Source organism: Bombus fervidus, chromosome 9, assembly GCF_041682495.2.
Source record: "Bombus fervidus isolate BK054 chromosome 9, iyBomFerv1, whole genome shotgun sequence".
Classification (NCBI taxonomy): domain Eukaryota; kingdom Metazoa; phylum Arthropoda; class Insecta; order Hymenoptera; family Apidae; genus Bombus; species Bombus fervidus.
In genome coordinates, this window is record NC_091525.1 from 12,488,320 (window position 1) to 12,503,756 (window position 15,437).

At 33.0% G+C, this 15,437-nt stretch overlaps 3 protein-coding genes across 7 annotated transcripts; 1 reads left to right on the forward strand and 2 right to left on the reverse strand.

Moving 5' to 3' along the window:
* Positions 1 to 644: 644 nt before the first annotated feature.
* LOC139991130 (zinc finger protein 532) lies at positions 645 to 4,571 on the reverse strand. Of its 3 annotated transcripts, none has more exons than XR_011800736.1 (6): positions 4,203 to 4,570; positions 3,963 to 4,120; positions 3,752 to 3,891; positions 2,914 to 3,677; positions 2,237 to 2,832; positions 645 to 2,151 (listed from the first exon to the last, which is right to left on the reverse strand). XR_011800736.1 is itself a non-coding variant. In XM_072010946.1 (6 exons), the coding sequence occupies exons 1-6, from the start codon at positions 4,295 to 4,297 to the stop codon at positions 2,143 to 2,145; spliced, it is 1,479 nt and encodes a 492-aa protein (XP_071867047.1). In that variant the 5' UTR covers positions 4,298 to 4,571; the 3' UTR covers positions 645 to 2,142. The 3 variants fall into 3 exon arrangements, 2 of the variants coding, with proteins under 2 accessions (XP_071867047.1, XP_071867045.1); XM_072010946.1 differs by having other exon boundaries at positions 2,520 to 2,832; positions 4,203 to 4,571; XM_072010944.1 differs by lacking the exon at positions 645 to 2,151 and having other exon boundaries at positions 2,198 to 2,832.
* A 160-nt stretch (positions 4,572 to 4,731) lies between these two features.
* On the forward strand, positions 4,732 to 15,137 carry Tnks (tankyrase). Of its 3 annotated transcripts, XM_072010940.1 has the most exons (13): positions 4,732 to 5,017; positions 7,947 to 8,261; positions 8,848 to 9,050; positions 9,137 to 9,462; positions 9,550 to 9,803; positions 9,881 to 10,214; positions 10,318 to 10,448; positions 10,525 to 10,753; positions 10,836 to 11,221; positions 11,297 to 11,749; positions 11,856 to 12,382; positions 12,469 to 12,818; positions 12,916 to 15,137. In XM_072010940.1, the coding sequence occupies exons 2-13, from the start codon at positions 8,069 to 8,071 to the stop codon at positions 13,154 to 13,156; spliced, it is 3,627 nt and encodes a 1,208-aa protein (XP_071867041.1). In that variant the 5' UTR covers positions 4,732 to 5,017; positions 7,947 to 8,068; the 3' UTR covers positions 13,157 to 15,137. The 3 variants fall into 3 exon arrangements, with proteins under 3 accessions (XP_071867041.1, XP_071867042.1, XP_071867043.1); XM_072010941.1 differs by lacking the exon at positions 11,297 to 11,749; XM_072010942.1 differs by lacking the exons at positions 9,881 to 10,214; positions 10,318 to 10,448.
* Positions 4,893 to 7,437, reverse strand: LOC139991129 (uncharacterized). Its single transcript, XM_072010943.1, has 8 exons — positions 7,127 to 7,437; positions 6,754 to 7,051; positions 6,525 to 6,678; positions 6,294 to 6,436; positions 6,008 to 6,204; positions 5,541 to 5,925; positions 5,266 to 5,484; positions 4,893 to 5,188 (listed from the first exon to the last, which is right to left on the reverse strand). Exons 1-8 carry the CDS (start codon positions 7,211 to 7,213, stop codon positions 5,028 to 5,030), a joined length of 1,644 nt encoding a protein of 547 aa, XP_071867044.1. The 5' UTR covers positions 7,214 to 7,437; the 3' UTR covers positions 4,893 to 5,027.
* Positions 15,138 to 15,437: the final 300 nt, after the last annotated feature.

The following is a 15,437-nucleotide window of genomic DNA, read 5'->3' on the forward strand; positions in this document are numbered from 1 at the left end:
GAAATCGCATCGCGATTGTTAAAAATGATACCGAGAAAAGCGTGAACGCAGCTGCGTCGCGATGTCGGCACTTTGATGCCACATAAACGACGTCTTTTAACAATCGGGAAACATCGTCCCAACTGTGAATACCAGTCGCCGCGACACGACTTTGAATTAGCATGTTTGACGGCCGAGCAACCCTTTGCCAAAGAATATTTGACGAAACGTGGCGTGCAAATTTAACAACGGGACGTCTCTTTTCAAAGTTTCTTCTTTGACGCCTTTGCGAAAATAGAACCGCGTGAAAATCTCTAAAATACGCGACGAATCGATGATCGTGTCGATGATCTTAAAATTTCGCGATAGGAGTAGCGGAAAATTTGCGGGTAGCCTGAGGAATTAAATATTTACAAAATATACACATGTACATAATCGTTTGGACTGTACAATTGAAATTCTTGTACTTGGAATATAACGCGGGATTTAATATAATTTCTGGAAATGAGAATTTTTCAATTTCAGTTTTTAAATTTTGCACCTTTGAATTTTTTAATTTTGCAGATGGGTTAAATAAAACTTCGTATATTTTATTTCGTCAATAAGATTAATTTATTTGATAATAATAAATTTATCAAAGATTAATTCATTCTATACACTATCAGTTACGGTATCTGAGAATTTCTTTATTTTACATTAATCTTCTCATAATCTATAGTTCCTCTACATAAACTTGCTTCTAATAATTAACAAAAGTATCTCGATAAGTTCGATATATTTTTGACAGTAGGAGATTAAAATGTACTTCGTACCTCTTCTCTATATAAGATTCCTTTAGTCGTTCACGGAAAATCACGTAATTTGTTACGCGACAACCCTCCGCGTCCCCAATTTTCACGGAACCTCTAGGTAGAAATACATACAGACAGGATTTACTGTTTAGCTACCGTGGAAAACCATGGCGAATTTATAGAGTGTTTCTCTTTATTTCGATGATACCTGGTCTGCTGTCGTCCCACATTATACCAATGACGAAGCGTTACTAAATACGTAGACATATCTCTATATATCTCTATCCTTAATACGAATTAAAATACATCGACGCTCTGTCTTCTGTCATTAATTCAAATATATACAATTTCAAACTGTTTCTTTTATCAATTACATATCTTTCTGTCCTATTTTTTTTTTTCAGCTCGATTGATATGTAAGATAACTCCGATAATTGTAGAACAAGGTAGTCGTATAAAACAGTCCTCGTTTTCAAAAACATATTACCGCTAATGTGGAATTTGCCATTCAAACTCAGTCCCCATTATGTCGAAAACAATTTCTCTCGGCACGAATCTGCATGCGAGTCGATGCGTGAATTACGCATTTCCTTGACATAAGTAGAGACGCGAGCAACGTTACCGAGAACTAGCCAACAGAAAGTACTTGACTCGAGAAAAGTCAAAGGTTGACAATAGGGAAACACGAGCCACGCCCAAGTGCCGATGATCTAGCGCGACAAAACGATCCGATTTTGCTCGGGACGCGAAGAAAACAGCGGCAGCTTACGAACAGAGGTAGCAAGGTGTTGGCCAGGGTACAAGCAGCTCTCCTTTTTCCACGAGTAAATTTGACGTTAGCCAAATAAACACATTGAGGCCGGCTACGTTTGAAGTGGTTCCCGTTGACAGGATGACCGTGAACATCGAGCCGATTGTTCCGCCATGGATTGTCGGCTCCCTTTCAAGATCGGCTCGTTTGCCCTCGTTTCCTTCTCTCTCTTCCCTCCTCCGCCATTTCACCGGCGTTGCCAATGATCGTTGAATGTTCCTTTTGGAGAGATCAGGAATCAAGATCATTCTACGCGCGTTCCGCCAGCCTCGAGCACAACGGAACGCTTCAAAGAAATCCGCTTGCTATTATTTTCATTCTCCGGCCAAACTTTGTAGCGATTTCAAGACACATTGACGTCGAGAGTAATATTCGTCTTCGATACTCGTCGCTAAATTGTACAATCTCGCTTCGTGTTCACGATGGAGTATTTTTTCTTCTTTTTTTGTTGTAGCGATGGAATTTAATCTTGGTATTAAATTCGTTCTTCCTTCTAAGTCGTTCGTATATTGTACATTCTTTTCTTAAAAAAGCAGTCGCCGTGTTATTGCTATGTTTATGTTACGGACACTGAAATAAAACCCAATTGATTATTTGAAAAAAAGAGAGGCGGGAATTGTTACTGAAGAATTTAATAATCCTTTTATAAACATACTTAATATCTTTTCTCTGCCTCATCATTGGCTACAAAAGTCTATTAGAAAAAACAACTTTGTACACGTTATACAAAGGTCTCCACGTATAGGAACCTTACCGATATCATATCACCATAAACATCAAAATACACGAAAACGATGATACTCGATTTCTAACACAACCGGAAACCGAAATTAAATTAAATCCGCGCGATTTCATAAATTAAATACAACTTACGATTCACCGTGCGTTTTTAAATGTATTTTTAAGGTAGTTCTGTTAATAAAAGTTTTGGAACATACGGGACAAGAATGTGCACGGGACAGGTGGTACTTTAAATGTTCGTTGAGTTGTATGCTCGTTTTAAATAGTTTTTTACAGATATTACACTTGTGCTCTTCCTCACTATCTTTTTCCAAATGAGTTCTAGTATGTTTATCAACTTCACCGACGTTATCAAATTCCATTGAACATACTCTACAACTGAATTTTACAGCTCGAAGAATACCTATTTGGCTACCAGTTAACGGATTAGGTACTGGAAATACATTGTTGGTACTATCACCGATATTGCACCTTAGTCCCTCTTTCTTTTTATGGGAATTTATATGATTCCTATAAAAATATTTCCACGTTAGAATCCACGTTAGATATTATAGTGTTTTATTGATATACATTTATAATCGCAGATGCTACCTGTAGGCTTGTTCATTTCTAAATGTAATGTTACAACTAATACAACGGTGTTCTCGTTGAGATATTTGCTGTGTCAAACATGGTGTAGTCACTTGCAGAATTGCGTTTTGTAATTGTATAGTAGGATGAACGATTAGATAATGTTGCCTCACATCTTCCTTTAGTTCAAACGTTTCTGTACACTGATGACACTTATATGGATGCAATGGATCGGTACTGACATGTAATCTTATATGTTTATCATAAGTCACTTGTGAGCTACATTCGGTTTGGCACATATCACATACAAAATGAGTTTTAGTATGAAGATATAGAGATTGCGAAGATGAAAAAGTTTGATGACATATGGTACAAATATTTCTCTCCATTTGGTCATCGCTTTGTTTCATTACGTAATATTTATCACAGTATTCACATTGAAATGCTGGCTTTGAATCATAAATTGACTTTTTCAATTTACATCCACCTTCTTTACAAATTTCCTTTTTCCTAACTTTTTCTAGAGACTGATTTCCTTGATTAATATTATACATATTCTCTGAGAATCGTTGGCTTCCTTTTGTTAGCTGTGCCAGCATTCTGAGTTTTTTTGATCTTGGACATGGCTTCCCGTATATTTTATCTATTTGTATCGTTAAACGATACAGCTTCTTTTCTATTGCCACTTTTTGATACAGTTCTGGTTTTATATCAACAGATTCGTTTAATGATACCTCGTGATCAGAACATACGTCCATTTTCTCTTTTCCATTTATTTTATCGTTCTAAAACACCATAATTCTTTAATAAAATATTAACCACAGCAAATAAAACTCAAGAAAATAATAAAATTATTTACATTTGCTAATTGAGTATAAGGACTTTGTGGCGGAGTCACCGGACTATGAGAATCGCTATCCAATTTTTTCTGCTTTATCGATGGAATTGAAGGTGATATACATCTGGGTTCATCTTCGATTTTACGTTTTCTTCGGCTTTCTATAACAGAAATATTTTTAAGAGTATTGATACTGAAACAAATTAAAGAATCTTACTACAGCTACACCTACCATCTAATTTAGTAAAAATAGTTGGGACAGCATTAGGAATTAATTCCATTGAATCGGTAAAACATGTTTTATCAAAGTGCAATTCACAGAGGTAGAGCATCTTATCACTTTCAGTATTTTCATTCAATTGACAGTTCTTAAACCATTCATTCCTTCGACTGAAAATATCAAATAACGAACATAAGTGTTATGCATCACAAACATGGAGCAATTACAAACAATCAAATAACAAATACTCACTCAATTTCCTGAGGAAAACAAAATAGTAAAATATCTTTACCATCAATTTTCGTATTTTCATTTGAAAGACAACCTTGTGCTTTGCAAGATAACATTGTATTAGTGATAAAAATATTCTTAAACAAATACAAGCTTTTATAAAAACTGAATGATGAGTGTGGTTAAGTAAAGTTGCACGCAAACAAATCCTAACCTAAAATCTGAAAATTTTTTGCGAATACTAATAATTGGTATTCAAAGCTAAAAATTGATAAAAGCGATAAGGGATAAGTGGCGTATAATAACCAAAAAGCAGTTGCATTTAAAGTAAGGTAGTTGTACTACACAATACAAGCGGCTACAAATTAATCGATGGAATGAAATTTAACCACTCATGTCCTTCCTCTGTTGCATGGCATAGTTTGTATATGTACGTCAATTGGTCATCGTATTATATATATGCAATATCTGGTAATATGTAACTGGTCTCCCTAGATATGTATGAGAGAGTATGTAAGGATAAACATGTATGTGAAGTTACACGAATCTATTTAAAAAGGAAAGCCTATAAAAAAGAATTGATATGTATCTTGTAACAGACACAAATGGTATTCTTATCTCTATATATGCACATTTTACTACAGTATTCTAAGCAGTGTTTGAATTATTAAACCAAGAAAAACATGTAAGAAAAACAAATTATTGTGAAAATAGATTTTTCATTAATTTAATTTGAAATGTACATATATCATACAACAAATACATTATTTCCAATTACTTTGGTGTTTACTCTTTCTCAAATTGCATGGCATCCTTGTAATGTGGAACTACTAATTGTAAGTTGAATTAAGATTTAGACATGGAAACTACAACATCCGCAATTTTACAAGAAAGATCAAAAATATCTTTAATTGCAGCATCTATGTTTACCACTTGTGTGTTTGGAATTTGAATGCTAGATTGTTTTGGTATTATGCTTCTATTTGGAGTAGATGCTGCATTATTATCTGAAAAGATATGTAAAATTTTTATACTTAAATATATTAACATATTAGTTTTTTTCTTTGAGAACATTATTACAAACTTTTCAAATAATTTTTTTTTCTATCACTAGTGGAAAATAATCTAGAATATTTTGGAGAAACATTGAGTCTATTAAGAGAGGTTGTTCTGTATACTAATTGTTTTTGCGGAGATTCCCAGCTTGGTGTGATACTCTCTAGGCTATCATTAACTTGATACCTTGTTGATGTTCCAAACGGAATATTGCATTTGTGTCTTTTAAATAAGTATTTATATTTCCCTAAAAATAATTTTTTAAATATTAAAGTTTATTATTTATCCGGTAAGAAACCTTACCTTCTATTGGAGAGACCAATATTTGATTTGCTATCTTTTCTTCCCATGTATATTCAGTACATAAATTAAGTTCTGGTGAATTTAAAATTGTGTCTAAACCCATAAAATTTGACATATCTTCATCTAATGTATAATTTATAGTTTTTTTTTGTAAATTATGTTGTACATCGTATAAGTTATTAGAAACTTGTTTCGTAAGTTCTTCAAATGATTCTTCTAGAGATTTAACTCTTTTACAGTGCTGTATTATTTCTTTATCACAATTTAATAAATCTGATAACTTATCCACTTTTAAATAATATTTTATTTGTTTTAGTATTTGATCAAATATTGATAATAGGATTTTAAATACTAAGCATCCTTTTATATATAATCCATTACCAAGCTTTAAATTAAATGCATTATAAATTATTTAGATAATTTTCTAGTCCTTATGTGAAATATACTTTAAATTTTATATTTTTTACCTGGATATTGCTACTTGAATACAGCGAAAGTGTTTTACTATTTATTTTTTGAAGATTTCTCCCATCAAGGAATATGCAGTTTACACATAAATTCGAAATTAAATTTTGTAATGTGCTACTAAAAGTCTCTAGCTTTTTAAGCTTTAAATATTTTTGGTTTAAAAATTTAATATTTTGAGTAACACTTCTCTTCCATGCTGAAAATGTATAAACTCGTAGATATTACAATTCAATTTTAAAATTAGCTTAATTATTAGTATAAAATGTTATGATATCAAATACAAACAATTTATAATTTCTGTATCATCAATATCTATTAATCGCTTTGCAACTAATGAATTTACTGGAAGCTTAAGTATTAATTTCTCTATGTTACTTTTTACTTCAAAAATAGCAGTCTGTACTTTTATTAACTCAATAGTGTTACACCTAAAAAAACAAAGTTTCTATCCAACATATATGTCTTGAGATATTTATAATATTTTTGAGATATAAAATAAAGATATATATATTTTACCGCATGTACTGTTCAAAGGATTTCAAACTTAATTTTGTGCTTTCATGATGTTTAAAAATAGTATTATCCTTCTCTATATTTTTAATGGTAAAATATGTTTGAACTATGTGCTTACTATCACCGATATTAGGAGCATGTAATAATTCAATTTGACCTACACAGAATTAACCATCAATGTATTAGCAAATATTATGGATGATATTAATTTATATCAATAATAAAAATTTACATGTTCTACTAATGTAAGCTTTTAAGCTAATTTCTGATATTTTCCACATAAGAATTAAAATCCTTTTTCCCCCTGCTTGTAGCAAATGAGACATAAGTACTGATGGAAAATTTATATCTGGATTCTCATTTGCTAAAACTGCAAAATATTGTCTTATTTCCATACGGTATCTTTTCTCATCCATCTTATTCAGAATTGGCCATGTAACCATTTTTTTAAATCGTTTTGCATTATGCACAGATAAGAGATAATGGGAAATGTGAATAAAACCTGTGGTATTTGGTTTGTCAAACATTCCCTATACATTGTATTATATTAAAAATACTAGTATTGATGGTAGTTGTATAAATAGGTTTCATTTTGCTAATAATACCTTTTTAAAGTGTATTGTACACTCATAGGTTGCAGGTACAACTTGCATAAGTAAAAATACATTTTTATAAAACGATTCATTAATCATACTGTACTATTTTTTTAATTATATTATTTTATAACTGTACATACAACATACTGCTGTTATCATAAATTAAACATACCTAAGTTGTATTCCAAAGGCATTCCAAAGACATACAAAAAAAATATTTGTGTACAAAATATGGATTTCCTATACATATATATATATATACACACATAAATAAATATTGTTAGCTTATCAGAAGAGTGACAACTAAGGAAAATAATTATACAATCTTTAATAAATGTTATTTTATTGCGTATATCTTACTATTATATATTATTATATACTACTATATACTATATATATACATATATATGAGAAAAAAATTACAAAAAGGATTTTGAATTATGATATTGTCTTTGTTAAATAATATAATTTTATCAAACACTTACAACATCCCTATTCTAGAGAATAATAGTTTTCTATTTTATATAGGGGGAGAAGGCTATGAGTATCTTTATTCATTAACTTCTTATATCATTAATACTATTATAATACCAAATATACAAAGAAGGAATATTACATTTTTAAACATTATAAACAGTTTTCAAGAAATACCATCATGAATAAAAAAATATTTAATTTTATAATGCCTTAAGTTTTCTTTGAATGTTACTTTTGGATACTGAGGCCTTTTCTTGCATCTAGATCCAACAATACAATTATGTACTAATTACTAATACTAATGTACTTCATACTATGGGACTTTTAAAAAATGATCACTTCTGGGTGTAAGGCGGCGCCACTAGATTGTACCATAGCAACTCATCTCGGTGTCGTCGTGAAAGCTTTCAACACTATGAGCCATACACAGTGAAGTGTATCTGTCGGATAGTGGCGTGAAAATGGCGGTGTAAAATGGCAGGACGTAGATCGACGTTGACAAATGCCGATTCCCTATCGGGATCTGGAAACACCGATCCTCTGAGGGAATTGTTCGAAGCATGTAAAACCGGAGACCTTGCAAGGGTAAAGGCGTTGGTTACACCGAAGACGGTCAATGCTCGAGACACTGCCGGACGCAAGTCCACCCCTCTGCATTTTGCAGCTGGTAAGCATCATTTTTGCACCAGCTTTTCTTATTCTTTCGCATTGATAAAATCCAATATGCAACTTGGAATTTCCTTCGATTCATAGCCTCCGATTGAAACCATAAGATTTCGTTGTCATGTCGCGGACTTAAAACAATTCGAACACTTAGTTCTCAATGTTGTCATATTACCATTTGAATAATTCTTTCGAAATCGAATATATTTATAATGAAAGTTAAATATATTTTGTAGTATAAAAGAACTAAAATAATTATTGCTGGACACAAACCCATATCTTCTACATTTTGCAATTGGAGAATATAATCTTTGTACCAAGTTTTCTTATTCTTCTATATTGATAATATCTAATATATAGTTTAGAATTTTCCTTATTACATCACTTATGATTGGCAATGTATGATCTCATTGTTACATTAAAAGTTAAAATAATTAGAACACTTAGTTTATAATGTTGTCATTTCATAATCTAAATAATGATATTTGAAATAATGGAAGATAAACATATTTTTTGTAAGAAGAAAAGACTAAGAAAATTGTTGTTATTAATATTGTGTTTCTAATGTTTATTTTTTATTTTTAATATAGGTTATGGTAGAATAGATGTAGTAGAATTCTTGCTGTCTGCTGGGGCATCCATTCAAGCACGTGACGATGGAGGTCTACATCCCTTGCATAATGCTTGTTCTTTTGGACATTCTGATGTTGTAAGACTGCTCTTAGAAGCAGGGGCTAATCCAAACACTAGAGACAATTGGAATTATACACCTTTACATGAAGCTGCAATTAAAGTATGATTTTATTCCATTTGATTTACTAATTTTCATTTAATTTCAAGACAATTTTATTAAATCTAATATACCGATTATTCTAACAGGGTAAAATAGACGTGTGTATTGCTCTGCTACAACATGGAGCAGATGCCAATATAAGAAATACAGAAGGGAAAACAGCATTAGAATTGGCAGATCCTGCAACTAAACCAGTATTAACAGGAGAATATAAGAAGGATGAATTGTTAGAAGCAGCAAGATCTGGAAATGAGGAGCGTCTTTTACAACTTCTGAATCCTTTAAATGTAAATTGTCATGCAAGTGATGGCAGAAGATCTACTCCATTGCATTTAGCTGCTGGATACAATAGGTCAAGATTGGTGCAAATTTTATTGCAAAATGGTGCAGATGTGCATGCAAAAGATAAAGGGTAAATTTCTCTTTAACTCCAGCACTATCAATGTAATTATTAAAAGTTGGCATATGAAATAATTCGTTTCCAATGATTATGTTATAGAGGTCTTGTTCCACTTCACAATGCTTGTTCGTATGGTCACTTTGAAGTGACTGAAGCACTCCTTAAACACGGTGCAGCAGTTAATGCCAGCGATTTGTGGGCATTTACTCCGCTACATGAAGCTGCTAGTAAATCCAGGGTTGAGGTGTGCTCGTTGCTTTTAAGCGAGGGCGCCGATCCGACTCAATTAAACTGCCACAGTAAAAGCGCCATTGACGTAGCCCCGACATTGGAATTACAAGAAAGATTGACATGTATGTTTCCTATGTCGATAGTACTCTTCTAGAAAAGCACACAGAACATGGTTTTGTTAGATACACTTTAATTGTAGACGAATACAAGGGACACTGCCTCTTGGATGCCTGCAGGCAGGCAGATCTTACTAAATTAAAAAAGTACCTGTCCCAAGAAGTTCTAAACTTTAAACACCCATACACTGGGGATACACCACTGCACTGTGCCGTTGCATCTCCTTATCCCAAGAGAAAACAAGTAATAGAATCTTTAATTAGGAAAAATGCTGCCTTAAATGAGAAAAATAAAGACTTTCTTACACCTCTTCATGTTGCTACTGATCATTCTCATTATGATGCAATGGATGTGCTTCTTAGACATAATGCAAAAGTCAATGCTTTAGATGGATTAGGGCAAACTGCACTACACAGGTACCGTGAATTGTCTAGAACATTTAAAGTTTTTTATTTTTTTATTTTATGATGAGAAAATATATGATTCTCTTACTTAAAAAAAATATTATTGCATAAACAGGTGTGTTAGAGAAGACAATGTGCAAGCTTGCAGAATATTGTTATCATACAATGTTGATCCATCTATAGTATCACTTCAGGGCTATACTGCAGCACAAGTAGCTGCAGAAAATGTCCTTAAAATATTACAAGGTTCGAAACTAATTCATTACAGATACCAAATATTTTCCACCTGAAGAATGTTTCTATTCTCATTTTTGTTTTACAGATCCACCGAGTGGGACAGACGACGCGGAAGCGCAGCTATTAGAAGCGAGTAAATCTGGCGACTTAGCGGCAGTAGAAAGAATTTTACGGACGAATCCATTGGCTGTTAATTGTCGAGACTTAGATGGTCGGCATTCCACACCGCTGCATTTTGCAGCGGGATTTAATAGAGTGCCTGTAGTTGAATATTTATTGGCACATGGAGCAGATGTACACGCCAAAGATAAAGGGTTAGTAGTTCGTTATACAATTTATTATATACAGTCATTTAAACACAGTAATCAAAGAAAGTATTTAATTTTATATATTTAGTGGACTCGTTCCTTTACACAATGCCTGCTCTTATGGTCATTATGAAGTAACGGAATTGTTGGTAAAACATGGTGCATCTGTAAATGTTGCGGATTTGTGGAAATTCACTCCACTTCATGAAGCTGCAGCTAAAGGAAAATATGAAATAGTTCGCCTGTTACTGAGACACGGTGCAGATGCCACTAAAAAGAACCGAGACGGCGCAACACCTTTAGATTTAGTAAGAGATGGTGATCAAGATGTAGCCGATTTACTACGAGGGAATAGTGCACTTTTAGATGCAGCAAAGAAAGGAAATTTAGCAAGAGTACAGCGACTTGTTACACAAGATAATATTAATTGTAGGGATGCACAAGGTCGTAATAGTACTCCATTACATTTAGCCGGTAAGTTTCTTAATTTTTATCTTCCTTTTTTTCGTATTGATTCACGCAATATAACCTGCTAATACCTTAATACAGCGGGATACAATAATTTGGAAGTAGCCGAATTTTTGCTTGAACGTGGAGCAGACGTAAATGCTCAAGATAAAGGAGGATTGATACCTTTGCACAATGCTTCAAGTTACGGTCATTTAGATATTGCCGCATTACTCATCAAATATAATACCGTAGTAAACGCTACTGACAAATGGGGCTTTACACCACTTCACGAAGCAGCACAGAAAGGTAGGACACAGCTATGTGCCCTTTTATTGGCTCATGGCGCGGACCCTTTCTCGAAAAATCAAGAAGGACAAACTCCTTTGGACCTAGCTTGCGCTGACGATGTAAGATGCTTATTGCAAGATGCTATGGCTTCACAGCAAGTAGTACCGTCGATACCATCTGGTAACAGTGGCGTCGGAGTTGCCATTAACTTAAATAGTAATGGTAATAATACTATTAACAGTAGGCCACCCAGTATCGTTGCGGGTAAATGTATTTCAATGAAACATTTACAATTACAAATATATTTGTATGTTTATATACATATATATGCGTGTGTGTATACGTGTGTGTATCATTGAAATTTGTTCAGTTCCAGTTACGCCACCACCACCACTTACTCAAGAAACCGTCATTATGCCTTCTGGAACAGCTATGACTCTATGCGTACCACTTGCTAGACCATCTTCTTGTTTAAGTCCAATGCCGCCATCTGAGACGTGTTCTGAAAGAGATTCCAAAGATTCTAAAGATAATTCGAATATTACGACTGTAGCCGGTTTTCTTCAGAGCCTTGGTTTAGAACATTTATTAGAATTGTTCGAACGTGAACAGATTACGTTAGATATATTAGCGGAGATGGGTCACGAAGATCTGAAACAAGTTGGAGTATCCGCGTATGGTTATAGACACAAATTAATCAAAGGCATGGAAAAACTTTTAAATACAACTGCCGGTACTCCGTGGCAACCGACTATTACACCGGGGACGTTATTAGTAGACTTATTAGCTGAGGATAAAGAATTTCTAGCTGTTGAGGAAGAAATGCAAAGTACTATTAGACAACATAGAGATAATGGACATTCTGGTGGTATATTTTCTCGATATAACATAGTTAGGGTAGGTTTGTTATACGTCATTGTAAAATATATACTCGAACAACAGCTAACAATTTTAATAATTCATTTATGATTTTTCTAAAATAGATACAGAAAGTGCAAAATCGTAAATTATGGGAACGTTACGCGCATAGAAGACAAGAAGTTGCTGAGGAAGTTGGTGCAGCCGCGCCTTCTTCTCCGAGTACTGGATCCAGGACTACTCCTGGATCGAGCTTGCCACAGGCGAACGAGAGGATGTTATTTCATGGTAGTCCATTTATTAATGCGATCGTTCAGAAGGGTTTCGATGAACGACATGCGTATATCGGCGGTATGTTCGGCGCCGGAATTTATTTTGCGGAGCACAGTAGTAAAAGTAATCAATATGTGTATGGAATATGTGGAGGTACTGGATGTCCTGCTCATAAGGACCGAAGTTGTTACATCTGCCATAGGTAAGCATATAGAAACGAATAAATTTTGAACTTTAAATTATTCTAAAATCATTATTATTATTCCCTACACTTGTAATATTATGTATATTATTTACAGACATTTATTACTTTGTCGTGTCACACTGGGAAAATCATTTTTGCAATTTTCCGCGATGAAAATGGCTCACGCACCACCAGGACACCATAGTGTAATGGGTAGACCGTCCCAAGGTGGTTTAGCTTTCCCCGAATATGTTGTCTATAGAGGCGAGCAAGCATATCCGGAATACCTTATCACGTACCAAATTGCGAGACCTCAGCAAGAAAGTGGTGGAAATGAGAGTGTCGAAGAACGGTGATCAGAAGAGTCTAGCCCAGCGGCAAGGTTTCGAAGTCTTTGTTGTTGTCAGAGACCTCGAACGTGTAACACTCTGTCTTGAATCTGGTTGAAACAAATTACGATTTCGTTTTGGAATCAATTCTTCCATTTTTTATCTTCTTTAGCTGAAGTAGGAAAGGGTTGTTCGAATGAATCTACAATACAGTGATAGATAAATTTTATCGATATATAAGTATATATATCGGATCTATTCGTTCAACGTTGAAAAGAAAGAAGACAATTGATAGGACATTTAATTTTTAGCATTTATTTTGTGATAATATACTGGTCTAATTAGACCACGCAATCGTATACATGCCTGATTATTGATGTATATTGACTGCAGTGTACATATATCAGTATGGATTAGAATATATCGAAGACCAGCATGATTTTTTATGTAAATTTAGGTGTCGATGAACGTGTTTATCTTTATATTCATACGTACGAAACGATGTTTCAATCATCACATCTAATTGTCGATTGATTGCAGCGTGATGTAAAATATCTTTAAAAAAAATCGTATAAATTTGGTGAAAAAGAAAAGCATAGTATTTCTATATCTTTGTCAATTTCAAAGTAAATAATTGTGCTGGTTAAAGCAATTACTTCAATTACATGAGTTATGGGTAAAGTCCGTGAGCAAATATTTAATTTGTAAATAACTAGAAATACGTTGTAAGTCTTCATAATATAATCATGAGCACAATTTGCAGACTAAAGTCAATTTTTTATTGACGAAGTTCTGAAAAGGTATATCTTCCTAATATAAAGATGAATTAATTGAATCGAATCTCACAAATGATTCCGTTCATGGTAGATTAATTAAAATGATTAATACAACGAATGGTATTATATTTAGTATTCGTATCGTTCGCACATAAATCTTCGTTTTATCGTATAAAATTCAATTCAAACTTTCACATAAAACTAAAGTTTGGACTTTACCTATAACATGTATATACGTAAGCGAGTATTTTATATATTCGGTTGATATTTCGGACACAGAATAAATTCACTCGTGTTGTCGACATTATCAACAGGGTTCCTATAAGCTCGTAGCAATTTCAAATACTGTACATAAATATACATTTTATTGTACGTACATTTTTTCTTCTCCACGATATACTTCGATTACATTCTTTTATCGTGTTTTTATTACACTTCTATGTATAAGTTTGGATTCTTTTCTCAGGTGATGAACAATATATGTTACACTTCTTCATTCAATTTTTATTGCAGGTTTATACTTTCATTTGTCAAATTACACAACGAAGCCACTCTTTTCTTGTACGTCTATAGCCGTATAAACGTTAAAATTACGAGTAAAATGTCGACAAATATTTTAATGTGAATCGTATGAACCAATTAATATATCATAATTTTGTATATTTTATTCTATTATATAAAGAAAAGAAAGAATATCAAACAAGATGAACTTAATGTTCTGTAAACAAAAAACTATTTTCATTATTATTTAATGAAATTGCTAAAGAGATCTCTTTAGATAATAGGAATAAACCGCGCTTCAATTAATTCACGATATTATTCGTACACATATGCGTTCAATATGGAGATCACATCTCTTAATACTAATGGGAAAAAAGAAGTATGCGAATTTACAATTGTACGTATGTGAAGTACAAGAAAACAGATGTTTTTACGATATTCGAACATGCTCTTAATAATTATTTAGGTGACGGTTTTTATTTATGGGTGTATATATCGAATATATGTGTTCGTTAAATAAGTGCTCAAGAAACTGATGCAACAAATCAACATTTGTTAATTCTGCGCTCTTACACGAAGACACGAAGTAACCAATTATTGTAAACTAACACATGAAAAAATTCTGTCCTTGTATTTACTGTATTCGACAGTCGACGACGTATTCAATTTCTATGCTTTGACTGTAAGAAGATAGACTGATTCTAAGAAAGAAAAAAATCGTTTTACTGTTACATCCGATTTTATACTTTCTTTTCTTCGTTTTTTGCCTTACTACTGATTTCATAATTTAAAAAAAGTACGTACATCAATGTTTCAATAAACGTAACTAGACGACAGCAATATGCGAAAGAAAAATAATGAAACATAAAAAATTAATACTTTTTTTTCGTGCACTAATTTCTTAATATTTTGTCGTGTTCTTAGCTATATTAGATTTTCGTTTGTAATCTTTCGTTGTTAATGACAATAGACTTAACGGAGCAAGCCAGAGTATAATAGAAAGTTTTACATTAAAGAAATGCGACAGTGTC

Bases quoted from the DNA above. Each gene is read 5' to 3' on its own strand.
- LOC139991130 (XM_072010944.1), bottom strand. From the start codon at position 4,297: ATGTTATCTTGCAAAGCACAAGGTTGTCTTTCAAATGAAAATACGAAA. The intron at 3,892-3,962 runs GTAGGTGTAGCT...TTTCTGTTATAG, and splicing joins TATTTTTACTAAATTAGATG to AAAGCCGAAGAAAACGTAAA. The intron at 2,833-2,913 runs GTAGCATCTGCG...ATATTTTTATAG, and splicing joins AGAAATGAACAAGCCTACAG to GAATCATATAAATTCCCATA.
- Tnks (XM_072010940.1), top strand. From the start codon at position 8,069: ATGGCAGGACGTAGATCGACGTTGACAAATGCCGATTCCCTATCGGGA. The intron at 10,754-10,835 runs GTTAGTAGTTCG...TTATATATTTAG, and splicing joins GTACACGCCAAAGATAAAGG to TGGACTCGTTCCTTTACACA. The intron at 12,819-12,915 runs GTAAGCATATAG...TATTATTTACAG, and splicing joins AGTTGTTACATCTGCCATAG to ACATTTATTACTTTGTCGTG.
- LOC139991129 (XM_072010943.1), bottom strand. From the start codon at position 7,213: ATGATTAATGAATCGTTTTATAAAAATGTATTTTTACTTATGCAAGTT. The intron at 6,437-6,524 runs GTAAAATATATA...TTGTTTTTTTAG, and splicing joins TCCTTTGAACAGTACATGCG to GTGTAACACTATTGAGTTAA. The intron at 5,485-5,540 runs GTAAGGTTTCTT...AATTATTTTTAG, and splicing joins ATTGGTCTCTCCAATAGAAG to GGAAATATAAATACTTATTT.